A 25,933-nucleotide genomic window follows, 5' to 3' on the forward strand; every position below is an offset into this window, starting at 1 on the left:
TTGAACTACTACAGTGCTGTTGGTCAATCCAGATTAGTAAACCTCAAGCCTGAATATTTAAGGAAGTACAAGTAAGGTTTTGGCTTTCTTAGGAGAATATCTATGTGTGCATAATTATTGGGCAACTATTAGCGTGCAGAATTATTATTAAATTAAGAAGGAAATTTTTACCCTCTCACTTGTTTATTGTTATCTGTTAGAAAATTCTGCCTCAAAATTTTATCTGGAATTTTGAGGCAGATTTTGATCTGCCTGCACACCGTTTGCGCCGTTTTTCGCCCCCGGCCATTGAGCGCTGCTGGCAAAAACGCAGCAAAAAGCGCTTTCTCTGGCTTCCATTCATGTGAATGAGAGGTCAGAGACGTAAACGGCCATAGATGGGCATGTCGCATATTTTTCCCGTGAGCCGGGAGTTTAATCAATGGGAGGCGTTTTCGGACGTTTTTTGGTGCGTTTTCCGACGTGGTTTCCGCATCAAAAAACTCTGTGAACAGGGCCTTAACCCCTTCAGGACTGAGCCTGTTTTGACCTTCAGGACGAAGCCGATTTTTCAAATCTGACGTGTCACTTTATGTGGTAATAACTTCGGAATACTTTTACCTATCCAAGCGATTCTGAGATTTTCTCGTGACATGTTGTATTTTGTTAGTGAAGAAAAAATTTGGTCGATAAATTCAATATTTATTTGTAAAAAAAACACCAAGATTTGGAGAAAATTTGCAAACATTAGCATTTTTCTAAATTTAAATGTATCCGCTTGTAAAACAGATCGTAATACCACACAAAATAGTTACTACCGTATATGTCGGCGTATAAGACGACTGGGCGTATAAGACGACCCCCAACTTTTACCCTTAAAATATAGAATTTAAGATATACTCACCATTTCGTGCAGGAGCGCTTCACTATGGCCATCGGCGGCAGGACCCAGGACTCTGTCTCTGAACTCGCGCATGCGCAGATGGGCTGCTTCATCGCGCGAGATCTGAGAGGCAGGGAATGAGAGGAAAGGGCGGGCCAGAGGATCTTACAGAGATGTTCCCTGGCGGCTAATACCGGCTTCCCTCAGATCCGTGGCGGATTCCGTGCATCCCGGGAGCCTGTGTACCGGACTGCAGGCTCACAAGGTAACACACAACCTGTGTGTAGACAATATGTAGATTAGGGATGTCACGATACCAGAATTTGGACTTCGATACCGATAATTCGTTTAGTATTGCGATTTCGATACTTTTGCCAACAGTAATAAAAAAAAAATTCTTCCGTTTTCTGATGTGAGGCGCGACGTGTGATGAATTTTGAACGCGCCTCACATTAATAGTAATCCCATCATGTTTCTCAGTCATATTGGGTTAATGTGCGAGGTACATGATGGGGTTAATTACTATTAATGTGAGGAACATGGAGGGTAAATTCATCGCACCTTGCGCCTCACATTAATAAGTGAATGAAAGCCGTGTTTATTTCATTTTTTTACAGCGTACACATCATAAATGATGCAAAAACATTGTTGTCCGCGCCATTACTGAATGTGTGTATATTTTATGTATTGAGACTTATTTTAATGTTTATTGTAAAAAAAGGTGAATGTGTATTTTTTTTAAAATTTAACAATACTTTGTTTTTACTTTATTTTGAAACTTTAATGTACTGACATATATCAGATATGTGCCAGTACATTAACCTGTGGACGGATAATACACAGGCAGTTGTTAGGACATACTTGGGTATGTCCTAACAACATGAAATATGGTAAGACAGCCCTGGGGTCCGTCAATAGACCCTGGGCTGTCTGCCCATATATGGTATGGCCCTCGATCGCGTCACAGGAATTCCCTGTGACGCGATCCAGGGGCATCCCCCCTTCTCACTTTCCCCTGAATGCTGCAGTCAGCTGTGATCGCAGCATTCAGGGGAATAACGGCGGAGATGAGCTGTTTCTCTGATCTCCGCCGTTATAGAGCGGGGCTGCGGCTGTGTAATACAGCCATTGCCCCGCTCCTGACAGGAAGTGCGCGCGCGGTCAGCATGAGGTGATGCGGCCGGCGCTGCACTAATGAGCGGCAGTTCAGGCACTGAAGACAGAACATGGGTGTGTTTTGTAGCGCGCCCGCCATGTTCTGTCTCCAGTGCCGCCGCTCATTAGTGCAGCGCTGGCCGCATTGCATCATCCTGACCCCGCGAACTTATCATGACTCAGGAGCGGGGCTGTGGCTTAATTACACAGCCGCAGCCGCGCTCCCATACATTCATGTGTTACTATACTGAGCTGTGCGGCTGCAACGTGCATCCCTAATGTAGACAATATCCGGCATATAAGACGACCCCACACTTTTGAATTTTTTTTAAGGGTGTAAAAAGTCATCTTGTACGCCGATGTATACGGTAGTTTACATCCCCCATATGTCTACTTTGTTTGCATCGTTTTTGAACATTCTTTTGTTTTTCTAGGATGTTACAAGACTTAGAACTTTAGCAGCAATTTCTCATATTCGAGAAAATTTCAAAAGGCTATTTTTTTCATGGACCAGTTCAGTTCTGAAGTAGCTTTGAGGGCTTTATATATTAGAAAGTCCCCATAAATCACCCCATTTTGAAAACTGCATCCCTCAAATTAACTTTATTAAACTGTTTTTTCACTTTTTTACTAGTCCCACTAGGGGACTTTAATATGCGATTCTCCGATCGCATTTATAATACACTGCAATACTTTTGTATTACAGTGTATTACTGCCTGTCCGTTTAACACGGACAGGCATCTGCTAGGTCATGCCTGCGGCATGATCTAGCAGGCATTCACTCCAGGCAGACCTGGGGGCCTTTATTAGACCCCCGGCTGCCATTGGAGACACAGACACTCGGCGATCGTATCGCCGGGAGAGAGAGGGAGCTCCCTCCCTCTCTCCAAAACCACTCAGATGCTGTGCTCGCTATTGAGCACCGCATCTGAGGGGTTAAACGTGTGAGATCGATACTAATATCGATCTCACACGGCAGAGCAGGGACGCTCCCAGCTCTCAGCTGCCTCTAGCAGCTGAGAGCAGGGAGATTTAACAGCTCCCTGCTCTGTTTACTTATTCCGATGCCGCAACGTAAAAAGTCTATGGCATCGGAATAAGGCCCGTTAGTGACCGACGTAGAAACACGATGGGCCGGTCACTAACGGGTTAATGACCGCCTATACGTGTTTTGACAGCAGGCATTAAGGGTACTTTTCACGGCGGCGCTTTGGCAGAAGATAGGGCCCCCGGGAGGAACTTAAACTCTGTGTACTCCGCCTCGGAGCACAGACCGAGGACCGTTTTGCCCGGTCATGTGATCACAATTAGTCAACGAATAACTGCGATCGCTGTAAAAACAGCGGCAGTTAGCTCTCGCTCTTCTCTCACAGAATATATTCTGTGAGGACAGAAATGGTCAAAATAACGGCCAGCACCCCCCTATTAGACCCCCCGATCACAACCCCCCGCCCGACCGCCCCTCCCCCCCCCCCGTACCTCATCATCAAGATGGCGTGACTGACTGTCACGTCACAATGACAGATCACATTACACTACGTAGGTAGTGTAATGTGTTCTAGCAGTGATCAGATAATAAATGTTTTAAAGAAGTGTAAAAATAAAAGTTATAAGTTACATAAACAAAAAATGCTTTATTTTTTCTTATAATAAAAAAAAGTATTTTATTATAGGAAAAGAATGAACACGTTAAAAAAAGTACACATATCTGGTATCACCGCGTTCGTAACGACCCAAACTATAAAAAAAACAATATTATTTTTCCCCCACGATGAACATCGCAAAAAAGTAAAAAAACCATGCTAGAGCCACTATTTTTTTGGTCACCACCCCTCTCAAAATATACAATAAAAAGTGATCAAAAAGTCGCATGCACCCCAAAATAGTACTAATAAAAACTACAGATTGTCCCGCAATAAATAAGCCCTCTCAAAGATCAGGTGAAGAAAAAAGTTCTGGCTCTCAGAATATGGCGACGCAAAATGTGCAGTGTTCCAAAAGCTGTTAAGATTGGGGATCATTTATCAGTGCGACACTGGGGCCATATATCTGCGGATTATTTATTTAACCCATTATTATACCCTCTTATTATGCCCTGATGTTCTCCGCACAGATTACATATGCCCCCAAATTATAAACTGAAATGCAAACAGTACTACCAAGCTAAATCTGCGCTCCAAAAGACAAATGCTGCTCCCTCCCTTCTGAGCCCTACAGCGTGCCCAAACAACCAAAAGGAGGATAAGGAAGGACCTTTATCAGTGCGACACCGACCTGTGCAGAAAGGATTGTCACAGCGTAACAAGTATCTATGGATTATTATTATTATATTTTTTTTACCTTATTATTATACCACCGTACTATGCCCCTAATGTACTCTGCCCAGCCCACATATGCCCCACATTATAAACAGAAACGCCAGTAAAACTCCAAACAAATCTACTACCAAGCAAAATTCACGCTCCAAAAGCTAAATGGCGCTCCTACCCTTCTGAGCTCTACAGCGTTCCCAAACAGCTGTTTACTTCCACATATATGGCATCGCCATACTCTGGAGAACCCTTTTAACCATTTTTGGTGTGTGTGTCCCCAGTGGCACAAGCTGGGCACGACATATTTGACACTGAAATGTCACATCTAGGGAAAAATAAAAATTTTTACTTTGCACAATCCGCAGCGCAATCCTTTATGGAAAAGACGTGGGGTGAAAATGCTCACTACACCCCTTTAATAAATGCCTTGAGGGGTGCAGTTTCCAAAATCGGGTCACTTTTTCAGGGGTTTCTTTTTTATTATTTCACATCAGAGCCTCTGCAATTGTGAACCAATACTGTGTAAGTTGCCAAATTAGGCCTCAACTTCGCATGGTACTCTTCACTGCTGAGCCCTGTGGAATGTCCAGGCAAAAGATTAGGGCCATATGTAGGGTGTTTCTAAAACCGGGAAACACAGCATAATTAGAGGGCTGTCTTGTTATGGTGGCACAAGCTGGGCACCACATATTGGCATATCTATGGAAAAAAAATCCCATTTTCACTCTCTGCAACATCCAGTGCACACCAATTTCTGCCAAACACCGGCGGGGTTAATATGCTCACTACACCCGTAGGTGAATACCTTGAGGGGTGGTGTTTCCAAAATGGGGTCACTTCTGGGGGAGATCCACTGTTTTGGTCCCACTTTGCTAATGCGAATTAGCGCCCAGAAACCGAATGCAGCAAAATCTGTACTCTAAAAGCAAATGGCGCTCCTTCCCTTCTGAGCCCTATTCTGTGTCCAAACAGCAGTTTATGACCACATATGGGGTATTCCCGTACTTGGGAGAAATTGCTTTACACGTGTTGGGGGTTCTTCTTTTCCTTTATTTATTGAGAAAATGATTTTTTTTTAGCTAAATATACATCTTACTGAAGAAAGGATTTTTTTTTATTTTCACTGCCCAATTCTAATAAAATCTATGAAACACCTGTGGGGTCAAAATGCTCACTACACCTCTAGGTGGATACTTCAAGGGGTGTAGTTTCCTAAATGGAGTAACTTTTTGGGCGTTTTCACTGTTTTGGTCCCTCAGGGGCATTGCAAATGTGACATGGCCTCCGCAAACCATTCCTGCTAAATTTGAGCTCCAAAAGCCAAATGGCGCTCTTTCCCTTCTGAGCCTTGCCGTGTTTCCAAACAGCCGTTTATGACCATATGTGGGGTAACGTTTTACTCAGGAGAAATTGCTTTACAAACGTTGCTTTTTCTCCTTTAGTCCTTGTGGAAATTAGAAAAAAATCGCTAAACCTACATTTTCTTTGAAAGAACGTAGATTTTCATTTTCACGGCCTACTTTCAATAATTTCTGCAAAAAGCCTGCGGTGTCAAAATGCTCAATATACCCCTAGATAGTTTCCTCAAGGCGTGTAGTTTCCAAAAAGGGGTGCACTTTTGGGGGACTTCCACTGTTTTGGCACCGCAGGAGCCCTTCAAACCCGACATGGTGCCTAAAATATTTTCTAATAAAAAGGTGCTCCTTTGCTTCTGAGGCCGGTGCTTCAGTGTATTCGCACACTAGGGCCACGTGGGATATTTCTAAAAACTGCAGAATCTGGGAAATATTGAGTTGCATTTCCCTGGTAAAACCTTCTGTGTTACAAAAGAAATATATTAAATATGAATTTCTGCAAAAAATTTGAAAATGTCACCTCTACATTGCTTTAATTCCTGTGAAACGTCTAAAGGGTTAAGAAACTTTCTTAATGCTGTTTTGAATACTTTGAGGGGTGGAGTTTTTAAAATGGGGTGACTTATCAAGCGTTTCTAATATATAAGGCCCTAAAATTCACTTCACAACTGAACTGGCCCCTGTAAAAATAGCCTTTTGAAATTTTCTTGAAAATGTGAGAAATTGCTGCTAAAGTTCTATCCTAGAAAAATAAAAGGATGTTCAAAAAACGATGCCAATCTAAAGTAGACATATGGGGGATGTTAATTCGCAACAATTTTGTGTGGTTTTACTCCGTCTTCCAAGCAGATACATTAAAATTTTAGAAAAATACAAATTTTTGCAATTTTTTTTGCAAAATTTTGGTGGTGTTCACAATTAAATACTGAATGTATGGAACAAATTTTGCCAGTAACAAAGTCCAATGTGTAACGAGAAAACAATCTCAGAATCGCTTGGATAGGTAAAAGCGTTCTGAAGTTATTGCCACAAAGTGAAACCTGTCAGATTTGAAAAATGAGGCGCTGTCCTGATGGTCAAAAATGGCCAAAGAGGGAAGGGGTTAAATATTTATAAAAAATGTTTTCACTAATAATAATTTACTTTTGTTTTTACACATTTTATTAGTCGTATATTGTCATTTTTACAGGCTCCTGTAACAGCGCGATCGCTGTTCCTGTCCGTTAGTCCCGGGTGTCAGCTGTAATACACAGCTGACACCCGCAGCGTATGGAGCGGGCTCAGCACGTGAGTCCGCTCCATACATCACCCCCGCACCATGACGTGCTATTAAGTCGTGGTGCGCGAAGGGGTTAATGCGCAGAGGATGGTGCAGAGTGAAAATTACAATTTTCCACTGATATGCTATTTTAGTGCACTATATGTTATGCCCAGTTTGTGCCACTGAAGAAAAATACCTCCTAAAATATTAACCGGGTTCTCCCGGGTATGGCAAAGCCATATCTGTGGACGTAATCTGCTGTTTGGGCACGCTGTAGGGCTCAGAAGGGAGGGAGCAGCATTTGTCTTTTGGAGCGCAGATTTAGCTTGGTAGTACTGTTTGCATTTCAGTTTATAATTTGGGGGCATATGTAATCTGTGCGGAGAACATCAGGGCATAATAAGAGGGTATAATAATGGGTTAAATAAATAATCCGCAGATATATGGCCCCAGTGTCGCACTGATAAATGATCCCCAATCTTAACAGCTTTTGGAACACTGCACATTTTGCGTCGCCATATTCTGAGAGCCAGAACTTTTTTCTTCACCTGATCTTTGAGAGGGCTTATTTATTGCGGGACAATCTGTAGTTTTTATTAGTACTATTTTGGGGTGCATGCGACTTTTTGATCACTTTTTATTGTATATTTTGAGAGGGGTGGTGACCAAAAAAATAGTGGCTCTAGCATGGTTTTTTTACTTTTTTGCGATGTTCATCGTGGGGGAAAAATAATATTGTTTTTTTTATAGTTTGGGTCGTTACGAACGCGGTGATACCAGATATGTGTAATTTTTTTAACGTGTTCATTCTTTTCCTATAATAAAATACTTTTTTTTATTATAAGAAAAAATAAAGCATTTTTTGTTTATGTAACTTATAACTTTTATTTTTACACTTCTTTAAAACATTTATTATCTGATCACTGCTAGAACACATTACACTACCTACGTAGTGTAATGTGATCTGTCATTGTGACGTGACAGTCAGTCACGCCATCTTGATGATGAGGTACGGGGGGGGGGTCGGGCGGGGGGTTGTGATCGGGGGGTCTAATAGGGGGGTGCTGGCCGTTATTTTGACCATTTCTGTCCTCACAGAATATATTCTGTGAGAGAAGAGCGAGAGCTAACTGCCGCTGTTTTTACAGCGATCGCAGTTATTCGTTGACTAATTGTGATCACATGACCGGGCAAAACGGTCCTCGGTCTGTGCTCCGAGGCGGAGTACACAGAGTTTAAGTTCCTCCCGGGGGCCCTATCTTCTGCCAAAGCGCCGCCGTGAAAAGTACCCTTAATGCCTGCTGTCAAAACACGTATAGGCGGTCATTAACCCGTTAGTGACCGGCCCATCGTGTTTCTACGTCGGTCACTAACGGGCCTTATTCCGATGCCATAGACTTTTTACGTTGCGGCATCGGAATAAGTAAACAGAGCAGGGAGCTGTTAAATCTCCCTGCTCTCAGCTGCTAGAGGCAGCTGAGAGCTGGGAGCGTCCCTGCTCTGCCGTGTGAGATCGATATTAGTATCGATCTCACACGTTTAACCCCTCAGATGCGGTGCTCAATAGCGAGCACAGCATCTGAGTGGTTTTGGAGAGAGGGAGGGAGCTCCCTCTCTCTCCCGGCGATACGATCGCCGAGTGTCTGTGTCTCCAATGGCAGCCGGGGGTCTAATAAAGGCCCCCAGGTCTGCCTGGAGTGAATGCCTGCTAGATCATGCCGCAGGCATGACCTAGCAGATGCCTGTCCGTGTTAAACGGACAGGCAGTAATACACTGTAATACAAAAGTATTGCAGTGTATTATAAATGCGATCGGAGAATCGCATATTAAAGTCCCCTAGTGGGACTAGTAAAAAAGTGAAAAAACAGTTTAATAAAGTTAATTTAAAAAAAAATGTGAAAAAAAATGAAAAACCCAGCTTTTCCCCTTACAAAATGCTTTACTATTAAAAAAACAAAATAAAGTTAAAAAGTTACACATATTTGGTATCGCCGCGTCCGTAACGACCCCGTCTATAAATCTATTACATTATTTAACCCGCACGGTGAACGCCGTAAAAAAATTAATAAAAAACGATGGAAAAATTGCTGTTTTCTGTGAATACTGACTTTAAAAAAATGTGATAAAAAGTGATCAAAAAGTCGCATCTACTCCAAAATGGTACCAATAAAAACTAAAAGTCGTCCCGCAAAATAAAAGCCCTCATACAACCACATCGGCGAAAAAATAAAAACGTTACGGCTCTTCAAATATGGAGGCACAAAAACAAATAATTTAGAAAAAAAAGCGTTTTTACTGTGTAATAGTAGTAAAACATACAAAAACGATACAAATTTGGTATCGTTGCAATCGTAACAACCCGCTGAATAAAGTTATTGTGTTATTTATACCACACGGTAAACGGCGTAGATTTAGGACGCAAAAAAGAGTGGCGAAATTTCAGGTTTTTTTCTATTCCCCCCCCCCCCCCCAAAAAAAGTTAATAAAAGTTAATCAATAAATAATATGTCCCCCAAAATGGTGCTATTAAAAAGTACAACTTGTCCCGCAAAAAACAAGACCTTATACAGCTATGTCGACGCAAAAATAAGAAGGTTATAGCTCTTGGAATGCGACGATTGAAAAACTTAAAAAAATAGCTTGGTCATTAAGGTCCAAAATAGGCTGGTCATTAAGGGGCTTAATAGAGAATAATAAACAAACATTTCTGACCATTCTAAATCCGCAACAAATTTCGCTATCCTTTTCAGTAAGGGTATGTTCACACGCTGAGTCAAAAACGTCTGAAAATACGGAGCTGTTTTTCGCAGCGTTTTTTACGGCCGTTTTTGGAGCGGTTTTCAATAGTCTATGAAAAACGGCTCCAAAATTGTCCCAAGAAGTGACCTGCACTTCTTTTTCGCGGCCGTTTATCAAAACGGCCCCGTAAAATACCTCCCATCGGAACAGAACGCCGTTTTTCCCGTTTGAAATCAATGGGCACATGTTTGGAGGCGTTCTGCTTCCGATTTTTAGGCCGTTTTTGGCAGTTTACCGCCCGAAAAATGGCCGAAAATAAGCCATGTGAACATACTCTAAGGCATCATTTACACGAGCATAATATACGCGCGTGCTTTTCACGCGTGTTGTACTCGCCTATATTAGTCTATGGGGCAGTGCAGACAGTGCGTGAATTTTGCGCAGCGCGAGTGCGTTGCGTAGAACTCACGACATGTCCTATCTTTGTGCGCTGTTCGCACATCACGCACCCATTGAAGTCAATGGGTGCATGAAAACCACGCATGCTGCACAGAAGCACTTCCGTGCGAACTGCGTGATTCGCGCAACAGCTGTCAAACTGAATGTAAACAGAAAAGCACCACGTGCTCTTCTGTTTGCAAACATCCAAACGGAGTGTCATAATGGCGGCTGCGCGAAAATAACGCAGCCGCGCATCATACACTGATGACACACGCAGCTGTTTAGTGCCTTTTGCGCACGCAAAACACGGCGTTTTTTGCGTGCGCAAAACGCACACACTCGTGTAAATCAGGCCTAACAGTCATAAGCCTTCCATTCATGGAGTCTGTCAGTTTCTTAACCCCTTAATGACCAGGCCATTTTGCACGTTAATGATAAGCAGCTATTCCAGCATTTATTTTCACGTTCTAAATTTACACCGTTTACTATGCAGCGTAAATAACATGTTAACTTTATTCTATGGGTCGGCACGATTACGGGGATACCAAATATGTAAAGGTTTTATATGTTTTTCCTACGTTTGCACAATAAAAAGCCTTTTAGAAAAAAATTACTTGTTTTTGCATTGCCGCATTCCAAAAGCCGTAATTTTTTTATTTTTCCGTCGATGTGGCCGTATGTGGGCTTGATTTTTGCGGGACAATGTGTCGTTTTCATTAGTACTATTTTGGGGTACATAGGACTTATAGATTAACTTTTATTTTATTTTTTATGGGGGGAATGGGAGAAAAGAGAATTTTGCCGTTGTTTTTTTGCGTTTTCTTTGGACGCCATTCATCCGGCGGTTTAATTAATGTGTTCATTTTATTGGTCAAGTTGTTACGATCGCGGGGATACCATATATGTGTATGTGTGATTTTGTTTTGACAGTTTTACTAAATAAAACCACTTTTTGGGCCAAAAAAGTAGTTTTATTTGACTTTGACTGTAATTTTTTTTAAATTTATTTTTCATAAACTTTATTTAACTGATTGACTTTTTTTTTTTTTAAGTCCCACCAGGGGACTTCACTATGCGATCTGTTGATCGCATATATAATGCTTTGGTATACTTCGTATACCAAAGCATTATTGCCTGTCAGTGTAAAACTGACAGGCAACCTATTGGGTCATGCCTCTGGCATCGCCTAACAGGCAGATGCTGAAGACAGACCTGGGGGTCTTTGTTAGACCCCCGGCTGTCATGGAAACCCGACGGCGACCTGCGATTTCTTTGCGGGGGTGCCGATGGGGGGACAGAGGGAGCTCCCTCCCTCTGTCAAACACTTTAAATGCCGCTGTCACTATTGACAGCGGCATTTAATGGGTTAAACTGCCGGAATCGGAGCGCGCTTCGATTCCGGCAGTTGCAGCAGGAGCCAGGCTGTGTATAACAGCCGTGCTCCTGCTGCTTATCGCGTTGGTACAGTGACAGTACCCGCGCCATCACAGGACGGATATATCCGTCCTCCTGCGCGAACTAGCAGCTGCTGAGGACGGATATATCCGTCCTTCGGCGTTAAGGAGTTAATCTGTTGACGATCAACTTTTGTGCAGCAGCAGCCACAGCCTCCCACACACTGTTCAGAGAGGTGTATTGTTTTCCTTCAGTGTAAATCTTCCGTTTAAGGGCCCACAAGTCCTCAATAGGGTTTAGATCAGGTGAGGAAGGGGGCCATGTCATTATTTCATCTTTAAAGAGGCTCTGTCACCACATTATAAGTGCCCTATCTCCTAGATAAGGAGATCAGCGCTGTAATGTAGATGACAGTAATGCTTTTTATTTTAAAAAAACGATCTATTTTTACCACTTTATTAGCTTAATTTTGCTTAATGCCCAAGTGGGCGTATTTTCACTAGACCAAGTGGGCGTTGTACAGAGGTGTATGACGCTGACCAATCGGCATCATGCACTTCTCTCCATTCATTTACACCGCGCATAGGGATCCTGTTAGATCCTTGTGTGCTGTCTTATACTTACACATTAACAATACTGAAGTGTTTAGACATTCCACGGAATGTCCTATTCACAATCCCTGCACTTCGTTACTCTGTGGTAGTTACAGCAGAGGACGCGTAATCTTGCGAGATTACGCGGTAAATGACAGGTTACAACGAGATCACGCTTCCTCGGCTGTAACTACCATAGAAACAGGAACGAAGTGCAGAGATTGTGAATAGACATCCCGTGGAATGTCTATTCACGGTCTAAACACTTCAGTATTGTTAATGAATGTGTTAGGCCTCATGCACACGACCGTATTTTTTCCCACCCGCAAATACGGGTCCGGTGTCACACGTATTCGACCCGTTTTGCACCAGTATTTACGAACCCGTGCCCATAAATATGGGTCCGGTGTCACCCGTATTCCACCCGTATTTACGGGCACGTTTTTGGCGGCAAAATAGCACTGCACTAATCGGCAGCCCCTTCTCTCTATCAGTGCAGGATAGAGAGAAGGGACAGCCCTTTCTGTAATAAAAGTTAAAGAAATTCCTACTTACCCGGCCGTTGTCTTGGTGACGCGTCCCTCTCTTCACATCCAGCCCGACATCCCTGGATGACGCGGCAGTCCATGTGACCGCTGCAGCCTGTGATTGACCTGTGATTGGCTGCAGCGGTCACATGGCCTGAAACGTCATCCAGGACGTCGGGCCGGATGTCGAGAGGGACGCGTCACCAAGGCAACGGGCGGGAGACCGGACTGGAGGAAGCGGGAAGTTCTCGGTAAGTATGAACGTCTTTTATTTTTATTTTTTACAGGTTTATACTGATCGGTAGTCACTGTCTAGGGTGCTGAAAGAGTTACTGCCGATCAGTTAACTCTTTCAGCTCCCTGGACAGTGACTATTTACTGACATCGCTTAGCAACGCTGCCGTAATGACGGGTGCACACATGTAGCCACCCGTCATTACGAGAGCTCCATAGACTTCTATGGACTGTCCGTGCCATTATTACGGCCTGAAATAGGACATGTTCTATTTTTTTCAACGGCACAGGCACCTTCCCGTGAGAAAACGGGAAGGCACCCGTTGCCAATAGAAGTCTATGAGCCCGTTATTACGGGTCGTAATTACGACCCGTAATAACGGACGTTTTTACGGTCGTGTGCATGAGGCCTTAGTATAAGACAGCACATAGCGATCTAACAGGAAACCTATACGCTGTGTAAATGAATGGAGTGAAGTGCATGATGCTGATTGGTCAGCGTCATACACTCCTATGTACAATGCCCACTTGGTCTAAAGTAAAAATACGCCCAGTTGGGCATTAAGCAACTCATTAGCATAAATCTAAAATCGCTAATAAAGTGGTGAAAACAGATTGTTTTATTTAAAAAAAAGCACTGCTGTCACCTACATTATAGCACCCATCTCCTTATGTAGGAGATAGGGCACTTATAATGTGGTGACAGAGTCTCTTTAACCCCTTCACGACCACCCAACGTAGATTAACGGGTTGCAAAGCTGGTCGTTGTGCCTGCAGCCCGTTAATCCACGTGTGCTCCTAACAGAGCACACAGGCGCTCCCCGCAGCCCGGCATCTCCCAGTACAGGCTGCTACTAGCAGCCTTAGTACTGGGGGAAAACATCGGGTCGGATCACAGCGGTGATCCGAACCGATTAACCCCTTAATTGCGGCAGTCAATAGTGACCGCCGCATTTAAGTTCTTATAGCAACATCGGCACCCCGCTACGTGATTGCGGGGGCCGATTGTTGCGGGGGGGGGGGGGGCGATTGCTATGGCAAATGGAAGCCTAACAAAGGCTTCCTATCTGCCATTACGTTAGCCGATTAGGCCCCGCCCGGAGGCGGAGCCTGATCGGCTTGCTGTCAGTGAACAACTGACAGTTCTAATACATTGCACTACATGGGTAGTGCAATGTATTAGAACATCAAACAAACAGTTGGACCTTCAAGTCCCATAGTGGGACTAAAGAAAAGTGTAAAAAAAGTAAAAATAAAAGTTCTAAAAATACAATAAAAGTTTCAAATAATAACACAAAACACAATCGCCCTTTTTCCTTTATCAAGTCATTTATTATTGAAAAAAATAATAAAGCCATACATATTTGGTATCGCTGCGACCGTAACTATAAAAATATTATGTTATTTATTCCGCAAAGTGAACGCCGTAAAAAAAACTAAAAAATACTGACATAATTGCTATTTTTTGGTCACTTTGTCTTCCAAAAATTGAAATAAAAAGTGATCAAAAAGTCGCATGTACCCAAAATGATACCTATAAAAACTATAACTCGTCTCGCTAAAAATAAGCCCTCATACAGCTCCATCAACGAAAAAATTAAAACCGTTATGGCTCTCACAACATGGCGACAGAAAAAATCCATTCTCTTTCCAAAGGTTATTTTATTGTGCAAAAAGTTGTAAAACATAAAAAAGTTCTATAAATTAGGTATCACCGGAATCGGACTGACCTGCAGAATAAAGGTAACGTGTAATTTATAACGCGTGGTGAACGCTGTATAAAAAGAATTAAAAAAATGTCAGAATTGCTGTTTTTTGGTCACCTTGCCTCCCAAAAAAAAAAGGATAACGTGATCAAAAAGTCGCATGTACCCCAAAATGGTACCAATAATAACTACAGCTCGTCCCGCAAAAAAAACAGCCGTCATACCACTACGTCTATGAAAAAATAAAATTAGTTAAGGCTCCAATAAGCCAGGAAATAAAAATATGCAGTTGTGCCCGCCCGAGGGAAACATTTCTTCTGTTTCATGTGGCGAATTATCAAGGCCCCTAAAATTAGGGAACCAGGAAGGGGAGGGCACAAACATATCTGCTGAAAGCGAGGGTGCCCGTATTATACCAGGACAACACTTCTCAGCAAAATTCCTCAAACTGCAAAGGTGCGGAGTGTGGACCAAAAGGGGGATAAGAAAGGACACAGTTTATCAGTGCGACACCGGCCTGTGCAGAAAGGATTGTGTCACAGCGTAACACACATCTATGGATCATTTTATTGTTTTTGTTTACCCCATTATACCACCTGACTATGCCCCTTATATACTCCGCCCGGCTTACATGTACCCCCACATTATAAACGGAAACACCAGTAAGACTCAATACAAGACTACTACAAGCAAAACCCACACTCCAAAAGCCAAATGGCGCTACCTCCCTTCTGAACCCTACAGTGTGCCAAAACAGCAGTTTACTTCCACATATTTGGCATCGCCATACCCGGGGGAACCCTTTTAACAATTTTTGGGGTGTGTGTCTCCAGTGGCACAAGCTGGGCGCCACATATTGGCATATCTATAGAAAAAAATCCCATTTTCACTCTGCAACATCGAGTGCACACCAATTTCTGCCAATCACCTGTGGTGTTAATATGCTCACTACACCCCAAAGTGAATACCTTGAGGGGGTGTAGTTTCCAAAATGGGGTCACTTCTGGGGGGGGATCCACTGTTTTGGTCCCACAGGGACTTTGCAAATGCGACATAGCGCCCAGAAACCAATCCAGCAAAATCTGTACTCCAAAAGCCAAATGGCGCTCCTTCCCTTCTGAGCCCTACTGTGTGCCCAAACAGCAGTTTATGACCACATATGTGGTATTGCCGTACACAGGAGAAGTTGCTTTACAAGTGTTGTGGTGCTTTTTTTCATTTATTTGTTGAGAAAATGAAACATTTTCAGCTAAAACTACGTCTTATTGAAGAAAAAGGATTTTTTTTAATTTTCACTGCCCAATTCTAATAAAATCTATGAAACACCTGTGGGGTCAAAATGCTCACTACACCCCTAGATGAATTCCTCAAGGGGTGTAGTTTTGTGAATGGAATCACTTTTGTGGCGTTTCCACTGTACTGACACCTTAGGAGCTTTGCAATAGTGACATGGTGTCAAGAAACCAATCCAGCAAAATCTGTGCTCCAAAAGCCAAATGGCGCTCCTTCTCTTCAGATCCTTGCCGTGTGCCCAAACAGCAGTTTATGACCACAAATGGGGTATTGCCGTACTCCAGAGAAGTTCCTTTACAAATGTTGTTTTTTTTTTATTCCTTTATTTGTTGAGAAAATGAAAAATTTTGAGCTAAAGCTACGTCTTATTGGAAAAAAAGTATTTTTTTTTATCTTCACTGCCCAATTCTAATAAAATCTATGAAACCCCTGTGGGTTCAAAATGCTCACTACACCCCTAGATGGATTCTTCAAGGGGTGTAGTTTCCTAAATGGAGTCACTTTTTTGGTGTTTTCACTGTTTTGGTCCCTTAGGGGCTTTGCAAATGCGACGTGGTCTCCGCAAACCATTCCTGCTAAATTTGAGCTGCAAAAACCAAATGTCGCTCTTTCCCTTCTAAGCCCTGCCGTGTGTCCAAACAACCGTTTATCACCACATGTGGGGTACTGTTTTGCTCAGGAGAAATTGCTTTACAAATGTTGCGGTGCTTTTTCTCCTTTTAGCCCCTGTGGAAATTAGAAAAAATTAGCTAAACCTACATTTTCTTTGAAAGAATGTAGATTTTCATTTTCACGGCCTACTTCCAATAATTTCTCCAAAAAACCTGCGGGGTCAAAATGCTCACTATACCCCTAGATAATTTCCTCAAGGGGTATAGTTTCCGAAATGGGGTCACTTTTGGGGGATTTCCACTGTTTTGGCGCCGCAAGAGCCTTTCAGACCCGACATGGTGCCTAAAATATTTTCTAATAAAAAAGGAGGCCCCAAAATCCTCTAGGTGCTCCTTTGCTTCTGAGGCTGGTGCTGCAGTCAATAAGTGCACTAGGGCCACGTGGGGTATTTCTAAAAACTGCAGAATCTGGGAAATAGATATTGAGTTGCGTTTCTCTGGTAAATCTTTCTGTGTTACAAAAAAAATAGATGAAAAATTAATTTCTGCAAAAAAAAAAAGAAATTTGAAAATTTCACATCTACTTTGCCTTAATTCCTGTGAAACATCTAAAGGGTTAAGAAACTTTCTAAATGCTGTTTTGAATACTTTGAGGGGTGAAGTTTTTAAAATGGGGTGACTTATCGAGGGTTTCTAATATATAAGGCCCTAAAATCCGCTTCACAACTGAACTGGCCCCTGTAAAAATAGCCTTTTGAAATTTTCTTGAAAATGTGAGAAATTGCTGCTAAAGTTCTATGCCTTGTGATGTCATAGAAAAATAAAAGGATGTTCAAAAAACAATGCCAATCTAAAGTAGACATATGGGGGATGTTAATTAGCAACAATTTTGTGTGGTATTACCATCTGTCTTACAAGCAGATACATATAAATTTAGAAAAATGCTAATTTTTCGCTAAATTTTGGTGTTTTTCACAATTAAATACTTAATGTATCGGGCAAATTTTGCCAGTAACATAAAGTCCAATGTCTCACGAGAAAACAATCTCAGAATCGCTTGGATAGGTAAAAGCATTCCGAAGTTATTACCACATAAAGTGAAACATATCAGATTTGAAAAAATTGGCTGCGTCCTGAAGGCCAAAACAGGCTGTGTCCTGAAGGGGTTAAGGCCTTTTACTGGCCAGCCATGTAGTGGAGTACTTCGATGGAGCATTGTCCTGCACAAAAATCATGGTTTTCTTGAAGGATTCAGACTTTTACCTGTACCACTGCTTGATGAAAGCGTCTTCTAAAAACTGGCAGTAGGTTTGGGAGTTAATTTTTAGTCCATCTTCAACACGAAAAGGTCCAACTTGCCCATGTTTAATAATACCAGCCCGGAGCAGTAATCCACCTCCCACCTTGCTGGCGTCTGACTTGAAGTGGAACTCTGTGCCCATTACTGATCCAGCCACTGGCCCATCCATCTTGCCCGTGAAGAGTCTCTCATCTCATCGGTCAATAAAACCTTTGAAAAAACCTTGTTCAGTGGTGGTCTGGTTTAAGGCTTCCTTACCTTGGCCATGTCTCTGATCACTGAACATCTTGTACTTCTGGGCACTCCAGGGAGGTTGCAGTTCTGGAATATGACAGCACTGGAGGATAATGGGTTCCTGGTCGTTTCACGTTTAATTCTTCTCAAATCTTTGGCAGTTAATTATTCTTAAAAAAAATTCTCAACACTTCTTGCGACCCTATTGACTATTTTCAACAAAACATTTGATTGTTCTGTGATCACGCCCCAATATCTTAGCAATTTCAAGAGTGCTGCATCCCTCTTTAACTTTTCAGAGTCCGTTTAAAAGTCTTTCAAATTGTTAAATCTCTTTTTTGGACCATTGTACCAGAGGAAAACAAGCTGCCTAATAATTCTGCACACCTTGATACAGAGCCTTGATCTCCTAAGGGTAAGGCCACACGGAGCAGCCCAGACACGGTCGCAACACGGCTAACAACCGCACCAGCACCATGTTCAGTGCGGCTCTCAAACAGAGTTGGAAAATATGCATAAAAATGATATGCTCAAAATACTCACTTGCCTAATAATTGTCTGTGTGTGTGTATTTATATAATTTTTTACATCTTTTTGTAATGTTTTACATCCACAGTGGCGCGCACATGCAATTTAATTCTTATTATCTTGGATGTATTGAAACCTTTGGGACACAAAAAGATCATTGAAAATGAACTGGAGGGCTTTGGTATCCGGCTGAACAAGAAACCACCAAACATTGGATTCAAGAAAAAGGACAAAGGTGGCATTAATCTTACTAACACGGTGAGTATTGTAGCATTGAAATAACATAAAACCTTATAGAAAACACTAGTATTACAGTACAGTGTCATGCGTAATAGGTAGTGTAGCCTATGGTTAAAGTGAATTGCTAAGTGCTCAATTGTACAGACTGTCATTATTTCTCATGGCTTCTCTTGAGGGAGGGTGGGTACAGGCACTCACCTTTTCAGTAAGTCGTAGGCTTCGTTCACATCTGCGTTGGGGCTCCATTCATGGGTTCCGCCGGATCTTTCCATCAGGGGAACCCATGAACGGAATCCAAACTGATACAAACGGAAAACGTAGGTTTCCGTTTACATCGCCATTTGATTTCAATGGTGCAAGTGGTGTCCGTTTGTCACCGTTGTTTAACCCCTTAAGGACACAGCCAATTTTTTTCAAATCTAACGTGTCACTTTATGTGGTAATAACTCTGGAATGCTTTTATGTATTCAAGCGATTCTGAGATTGTTTTCTTGTTGCACATTGGACTTTGTTACTGGCAAAATTTGCTCGATACATTCAGTATTTAATTGTGAAAAACACCAAAATTTAGCGAAGAATTGCAAAAATTAGCATTTTTCTAAATTTAAATGTATCCGCTTGTAAGACAGATAGTTATAACACACAAAATTGTTCCTAATTAACTGCTAATTAAAGCTACTTTAGATTGGCATCGTTTTTTTGAAAATGTATTTTTTTATTTTTTTTTTTTCTAGGATGTTGCAAGGCTTAGAACTTTAGCAGCAATTTCTCACAATTTCAAAAGGCTATTTTTACAGGGGCCTGTTAAGTTGTGAAGTAACTTTTTAGGGCCTTATATATTAGAAACCCCCAATAATAAGTCACCCCATTTTAAAAACTACACCCTCAAAGTTTTCAAAACAGCATTTAGAAAGTTTCTTAACCCTTTAGACGTTTCACAGGAATTAAAGCAAAGTAGCGGTGAAATTTACAATTTTAATCTATTTTTTTTGTAACACAGAAGATTTTACCAGAGAAATGCAACTCAATATCTATTGCCCTGATTCTGCAGTTTTTAGAAATATCCCATTTGTGGCCCTAGCGTGCTTATAGACTGAATCACCAGCCTCAGAAGCAAAGCAGCACCTAGAGGATTTTGGGGCCTCCTTTTTATTAGAAAATATTTTAGGCACCATGTCAGGTTTGAAGGGCTCTTTTGCGGTGTCAAAACAGTGGAAATCCCCAAAAAGTTACCCCATTTTGGAAACTACACCCCTTGAGGAAATTATCTAGGGGTATAGTGAGCATTTTGACCACCGCAGGTTTTTTGCAGAAATGGTTGGCAGTAGGCTGTGGAAATGAAAATCTACATTCATTCAAAGAAAATGTAGGTTTAGCTAATTTTTTCTAATTTCCACAAGGACTAAAGGAGAAAAAGCAGGGCAACATTTGTAAAGCAATTTCTCCCGAGTAATACAAACGGCTGTTTGGACACACGGCAGGGCTTAGAAGGGAAAGAGCGCCATTTGGCTTTTGGAGCTCAAATTTAGCGGTAATGGTTTGCGGAGGCCACGTCTCATTTGCAAAGCCCGTGAGGGACCGAAACCGTGAAAACGCCAAAAACGTCACTCCATTTAGGAAACTACACCCCTTGAAAAATCCATATACGGGTGTAGTGAGCATTTTGACCCCACAGCTGTTTCATAGATTTTATTAAAATTGGGCAGTGAAGATAAAAAAAAAAATCCTTTTTTTTCCAATAAGACGTAGCTTTAGCTCAAACTTTTTCATTTTCTCAACAAATAAAGGAATAAAAGAACCCCTACATTTGTAAAGAAACTTCTCTTTAGTACGGAAATACCCCATATGTGGTCATATACTGCTGTTTGGGCACAGCGTAGGGCTCGGAAGGGAAGGAGCGCCATTTGCTTTTGGTGTACAGATTTTGCTGGATTGGTTTCTGGGCGCAATGTCGACCAAAACAGTGGATCCAAAAGCCCCCCCCCCCCAGACGTGACACCATTTTAGAAACCACACCCATCAAGGTATTCACCTAGGGGTGTAGTGAGCATATTAACCCCGCAGGTGATTGGCAGAAATTGGTGTGCACTCTACGTTGCAGAGTGAAAATGGGATTTTTTCCATAGACATGCCAATATGTGGGGTAAAGCTTGTGCCACCATAACAAGACCGCTTTCTTATTATGCTGTGTTTCCCGGTTTTAGAAACGCCCTACGTGTGACCCTAATCTTTTTTCCCTGGACATTCGACCAAGCTCAGGAGTGAAAAAGTACCATGCAAAATTGAGGCCTAATTTGGCAATTTCCAAAGTATTGGTTCACAATTGCAGGGCTCTGATGTGAAGTAATAAAAGAAACCCCTGAGAAGTGACCCCATTTTGGAAACTGCACCCCTCAAGGCATTTATTAAGGTGTGTAGGGAGAATCTTCATCCCACAGGTCTTTTCCATGAATGATTGCGCTGCGGTAGGTGTAAAGTAAAAATTAAAATTTTTCCCTAGATATGCCATTTCAGTGGCAAATACTTGGTGCCCAGCTTGTGCCACTGAAGATATACACCCCAAAAATTGTTAAAAGGGTTCTCCCGGGTATGGCGACGCCATATATGTGGAACTAAACTGCTGTTTGTAGGGTTCAGAAGGGAGGTAGCGCCATTTGGCTTTTGGAGCGCAGATTTTGCTTGGTGGTAGTTTTGTTTGGAGTTTTACTGGTGTTTCCGTTTATAATGTGGGGGCACATGTAATCTGGGCAGAGTACATCAGGGGCATAGTCATATGTTTTTTTTGTTTTTTTTTACTCTATTATTATACCACCTATGTGTGTTGCGCTGTGAAGCAATCCTTTCTGCGCAGTCCGGTGTCGCGCTGATAAATTTCCTTTCTGGGGGCTTGGTCCGCACCTTTGCAGTTTGGGGAATTCTGCTGGGAAGCGTTGTCCTGGTATAATATGGCCACCCTCCAGCAGATCTGTTTGGGCCCTCCCCGGTTCCCTAATTTTAGGGGCCTTGATAATTCGTCACTTGAAACAGAAGAAATGTTCCCTCTTGGTCCTGCACAGTCCTGCACATATTTTTTTCTTTCTTGACATATTGGAGCCTTAACTAATTTTATTTTTTCATAGATGTAGTGGTATGAAGGCTGTTTTTTTTGCAGGACGAGCTGTAGTTTTTATTGGTACCATTTTGGGGTACGTGTGACTTTTTGATCACTTGTTATCCTTTTTTTTTTTATTTTTTTTATTTTTTTTTGGGAGGCCAGGCGACAAAAAAACAAAGTATGGCAGAATTGCTAAGTTCTTTTTATACAGTGTTCACCACGCATCATAAATTGCATGTTAACTTTATTCTGCGGGTCAGTCCGATGCCGGCGATACCTAATTTGTGGCACTTTTTTATGTTTTACAACTTTTTGCACAGTAAAATTAACAAAAATTTTTATTTTCTTCAAGTTATACCAAACCATACAACAAATATGGGCACACAGGTCCAAAAAACAATATTACATCAATAAATAATACAACAATCAAAGAAATTGCACATTATATTGTCCCAAAACCATGAAATAGTAAAATGAAGAGACAAGAAAAAAAAAAAAGGGGAGTAGAAAAATCCTCCTCCCTCAACCAACCCCCCCCCCCCTCCCGGGAAAAAGAAAATCATGAACAATCCTTGTAATAATTTTAGCTTACTCGTAAATGCAGACGACCCAGCGTATCATTCGAAGCTTCCAACAAGTACCATGTGGTTAGCGTGAAGGGAGACACCGCCTGTGGAAGTTCCAAGTCCGATAAATGCCTCCCCATAAATGCTTTCCATAAAATTACTTTTGTAAAGACAATGTATTTTTTCTGTCACCAAGTTGTGAGAGCCATAACGTTTTAATTTTTTTGTCGATGGAACTGTATGAGGGCTTGTTTTTTTGCGAGACTAGTTAGTTTTCATAGGTACCATTTTTGGATACATACACCTTTTTGATCACTTTTTATTTACATTTTTGGAAGACAAAGTGACAAAAACATACTGCCACCATCTTTTTTTTTTTTTTTTTTACTATGTTAAATGTGCGGGATAAATAACATAATATTTTTATAGTTCAGATCGTTACGGTCGCAGCGATACCAAATATGTATGGCTTTATTATTTTTTTCAATAATAAATGACTTGATAAGGGAAAAAGGGCGATTGTGTTTTGTGTTATTACTTGAAACTTTTGTGTTTTTTACAACTTTTATTTTTACTTCTTTTTTACACTTTTATTTAGTCCCACTAGGGGACATGAAGCTCCAACTGTTTGTTTGATCTAATACATTGCACTGCCTATGTAGTGCATTGTATTGGAACTGTCAATTGTTCACTGACAGCAAGCCGATCAGGCTCTGCCTCCGGACGGGGCCTAATCGGCTTCCGTAATGGCAGACAGGAAGCCATTGTTAGGCCTCTTGTTGCCATAGTAGCAGTCGCTAACCTTGCCATCGCATGGCAGGCTGCCGATTTGCTACATACCGCTAAGATGCAGCGATCGCATTGGCTCGCTGCATCGAAGGGGTTAATGGCAGGAATCGGAGCTAGCTCCGGTTCATGCCGATACAGCGGGTATCTGCTATAACATACATCGGACACCCACTGCTGATGACGCTGGCTCAGCTTCTGAGCCGGATGCTGAGCTGGCGCCATCTTGCCGATGGTACCGTAAAAGCCTTTTAGGCCCTGTCGATGAGCGGGGCATAGTAGGCTTCCGTTGCTGGCAGACCGGGAGGTAAGTATTAGGCCTCCGATCGCCTTTGCAGCTACCGGCAACCCAGCGATCATGTTGCTGGGGTGAGGGTGGCTAAAAACTCCTCACATTCTGCGATCTCTATTGAACGCAGCATGTGAGGGGTTAATCGGCCGGATCGGAGGCTAGCTCCGGTCCTGGCCAATACCTTAGGGTGCCAGCTGTAACATACAGCTGGCACTTGGTGGTTATGGCGCTGGCTCAGCTCCTGAGCTAGGCCCATCTCCTTCACGTACAGGAACAGTGATTTTGCGGGAAGGGGTTACGGGTTCCATAGTTTTGACGGAATGAATAGCGCAGTCTACTACGGTATTGATATAGTCAAAACGACGGAACCCTTAAAGAGGCTCTGTCACCAGATTTTGCAACCCCTATCTGCTATTGCAGCAGATCGGCGCTGCAATGTAGATTACAGTAACGTTTTTATTTTTTAAAAACGAGCATTTTTGGCCAAGTTATGACCATTTTTGTATTTATGCAAATGAGGCTTGCAAAAGTCCAAGTGGGCGTGTTTACAGTAAAAGTCCAAGTGGGCGTGTATTATGTGCGTACATCGGGGCGTTTTTACTATTACTAGCTGGGCGTTCTGACGAGAAGTATCATCCACTTCTCTTCAGAACGCCCAGCTTCTGACAGTGCAGACACAGCGTGTTCTCGAGAGATCACGCTGTGACGTCACTCACAGGTCCTGCATCGTGTCGGACGAGCGAGGACACATCGGCACCCGAGGCTACAGTTGATTCTGCATCAGCGTTTGCAGGTAAGTAGCTACATCGACTTACCTGCAAACGCTGATGCTGCTGCAGAATCAACTGTAGCCTCTGGTGCCGATGTGGCCGACACGATGCAGGACCTGGGGCAGGAAGTGAGTGACGTCACAGCGTGATCTCTCGAGAACACGCTGTGTGTCTGCACTGCCAGAAGCTGGGCGTTCTGAAGAGAAGTGGATGATACTTCTCGTCAGAACGCCCAGCTAGTAAAAGTAGTAAAAACGCCCCGATGTACGCACATAATACATGCCCACTTGGACTTTTACTTTAAACACGCCCACTTGGACTTTTGCAAGCCTCATTTGCATAAATACAAAAATGGTCATAACTTGGCCAAAAATGCTCATTTTTAAAAAAATAAAAACGGTACTGTAATCTACATTGCAGCGCCTATCTGCTGCAATAGCAGATAGGGGTTGCAAAATCTGGTGACAGAGCCTCTTTAAACAACGGTGACAAACTTAAACCATTTGCACCGGATCCGTCACCATTGAAATCAATGGTGATGCAAACGGAAACCTATGGTTTCCGTTTGTGTCAGTTTGGATTCAGTTCATGGGTTCCCCTGACTGAAAGCTCAGACGGAAATCCATGAACGGAGCCTTGGTAGTTGCATTTCTTCATCGCTCCTTAATGGTAAGTATAGAACCATAACGAATGGAGTAATGCATATAAAGCAAATAACTTGCTTGCTATATGATATCATTACTTTTTGTTATTCCACCTTCAGTGCACTCAGACTGAGTTGGACGGGGAGACCGTGAAGAGTATCCTGGCAGAGTACAAAATTCACAATGCGGATATTACCCTTCGCAGTGATGCTACAGCAGATGACCTTATTGATGTAGTTGAAGGAAATAGGTATTTAATCTTTAAGTGGATTGTGAATTTTTTTTTTCATTGTATAAATATAACATATACATATTGTTTTACCTGTATCTTTTTCTGTCCTATTCATCGATTTCTTTCAGAGTCTATATCCCTTGCATCTATGTACTTAATAAGATTGACCAGATCTCATTAGAAGAATTAGATGTTATTTATAAAGTGCCACACTGTGTTCCCATCTCTGCCCATCACCGCTGGAACTTTGACGATCTCTTAGAAAAAATGTGGGATTACCTACGATTGGTTCGAATGTAAGTGATAGACAGGCTTTAACCCCCTCCCAAATCACAGTGTACATTTACATGGCAGGAAGGGTCCCCACAACAAAGCTGTGACCGCGTGATCACCCGCTGGCAGACTGTTGAGATTGACAGCTGACTTTAAGCAATAACAGCCAGGATCCGAGAGAACTCAGATTCCAGCCATTTAACCCATTCAGCAACACAATAAATGCTGATTGTGGTACTGACAAAGGCAGGGGGATCCCTTTTGTTATCTCACCGCCAGCTCTGACGTTGTGATCGCCGGGGCTGACTGATTTATACTGTCAGCTTGTGGCCTAAAAAAAGATCTCCAGAGCTGTCCCTGTTAGGACATATTCGGTATAATGTCATAACTTTTTGTGTAACTAATGTCTTGTATGATAAATGTAATTATTTGTAACTTTTTTTTTTTTGTGCTGTTGTGGGACAAACATATTTTTTTTTAGTAGTTAG

At 42.2% G+C, this 25,933-nt stretch overlaps 1 protein-coding gene across 1 annotated transcript in view; it reads left to right on the forward strand.

Annotated features, from left to right (window-relative positions):
- DRG1 (developmentally regulated GTP binding protein 1) overlaps positions 1-25,933 on the forward strand; it is a 49,274-nt gene that overhangs the window by 18,633 nt on the left and 4,708 nt on the right. Inside the window, exons 5-7 of the mRNA XM_075831541.1 lie at positions 18,637-18,806; positions 25,060-25,190; positions 25,301-25,468. Of these exons, the coding sequence (XP_075687656.1) occupies positions 18,637-18,806; positions 25,060-25,190; positions 25,301-25,468 (469 nt within the window). The remainder of the gene's footprint in view (positions 1-18,636; positions 18,807-25,059; positions 25,191-25,300; positions 25,469-25,933) is intronic.

Source organism: Rhinoderma darwinii, chromosome 1, assembly GCF_050947455.1.
Source record: "Rhinoderma darwinii isolate aRhiDar2 chromosome 1, aRhiDar2.hap1, whole genome shotgun sequence".
Lineage (NCBI taxonomy): Eukaryota > Metazoa > Chordata > Amphibia > Anura > Rhinodermatidae > Rhinoderma > Rhinoderma darwinii.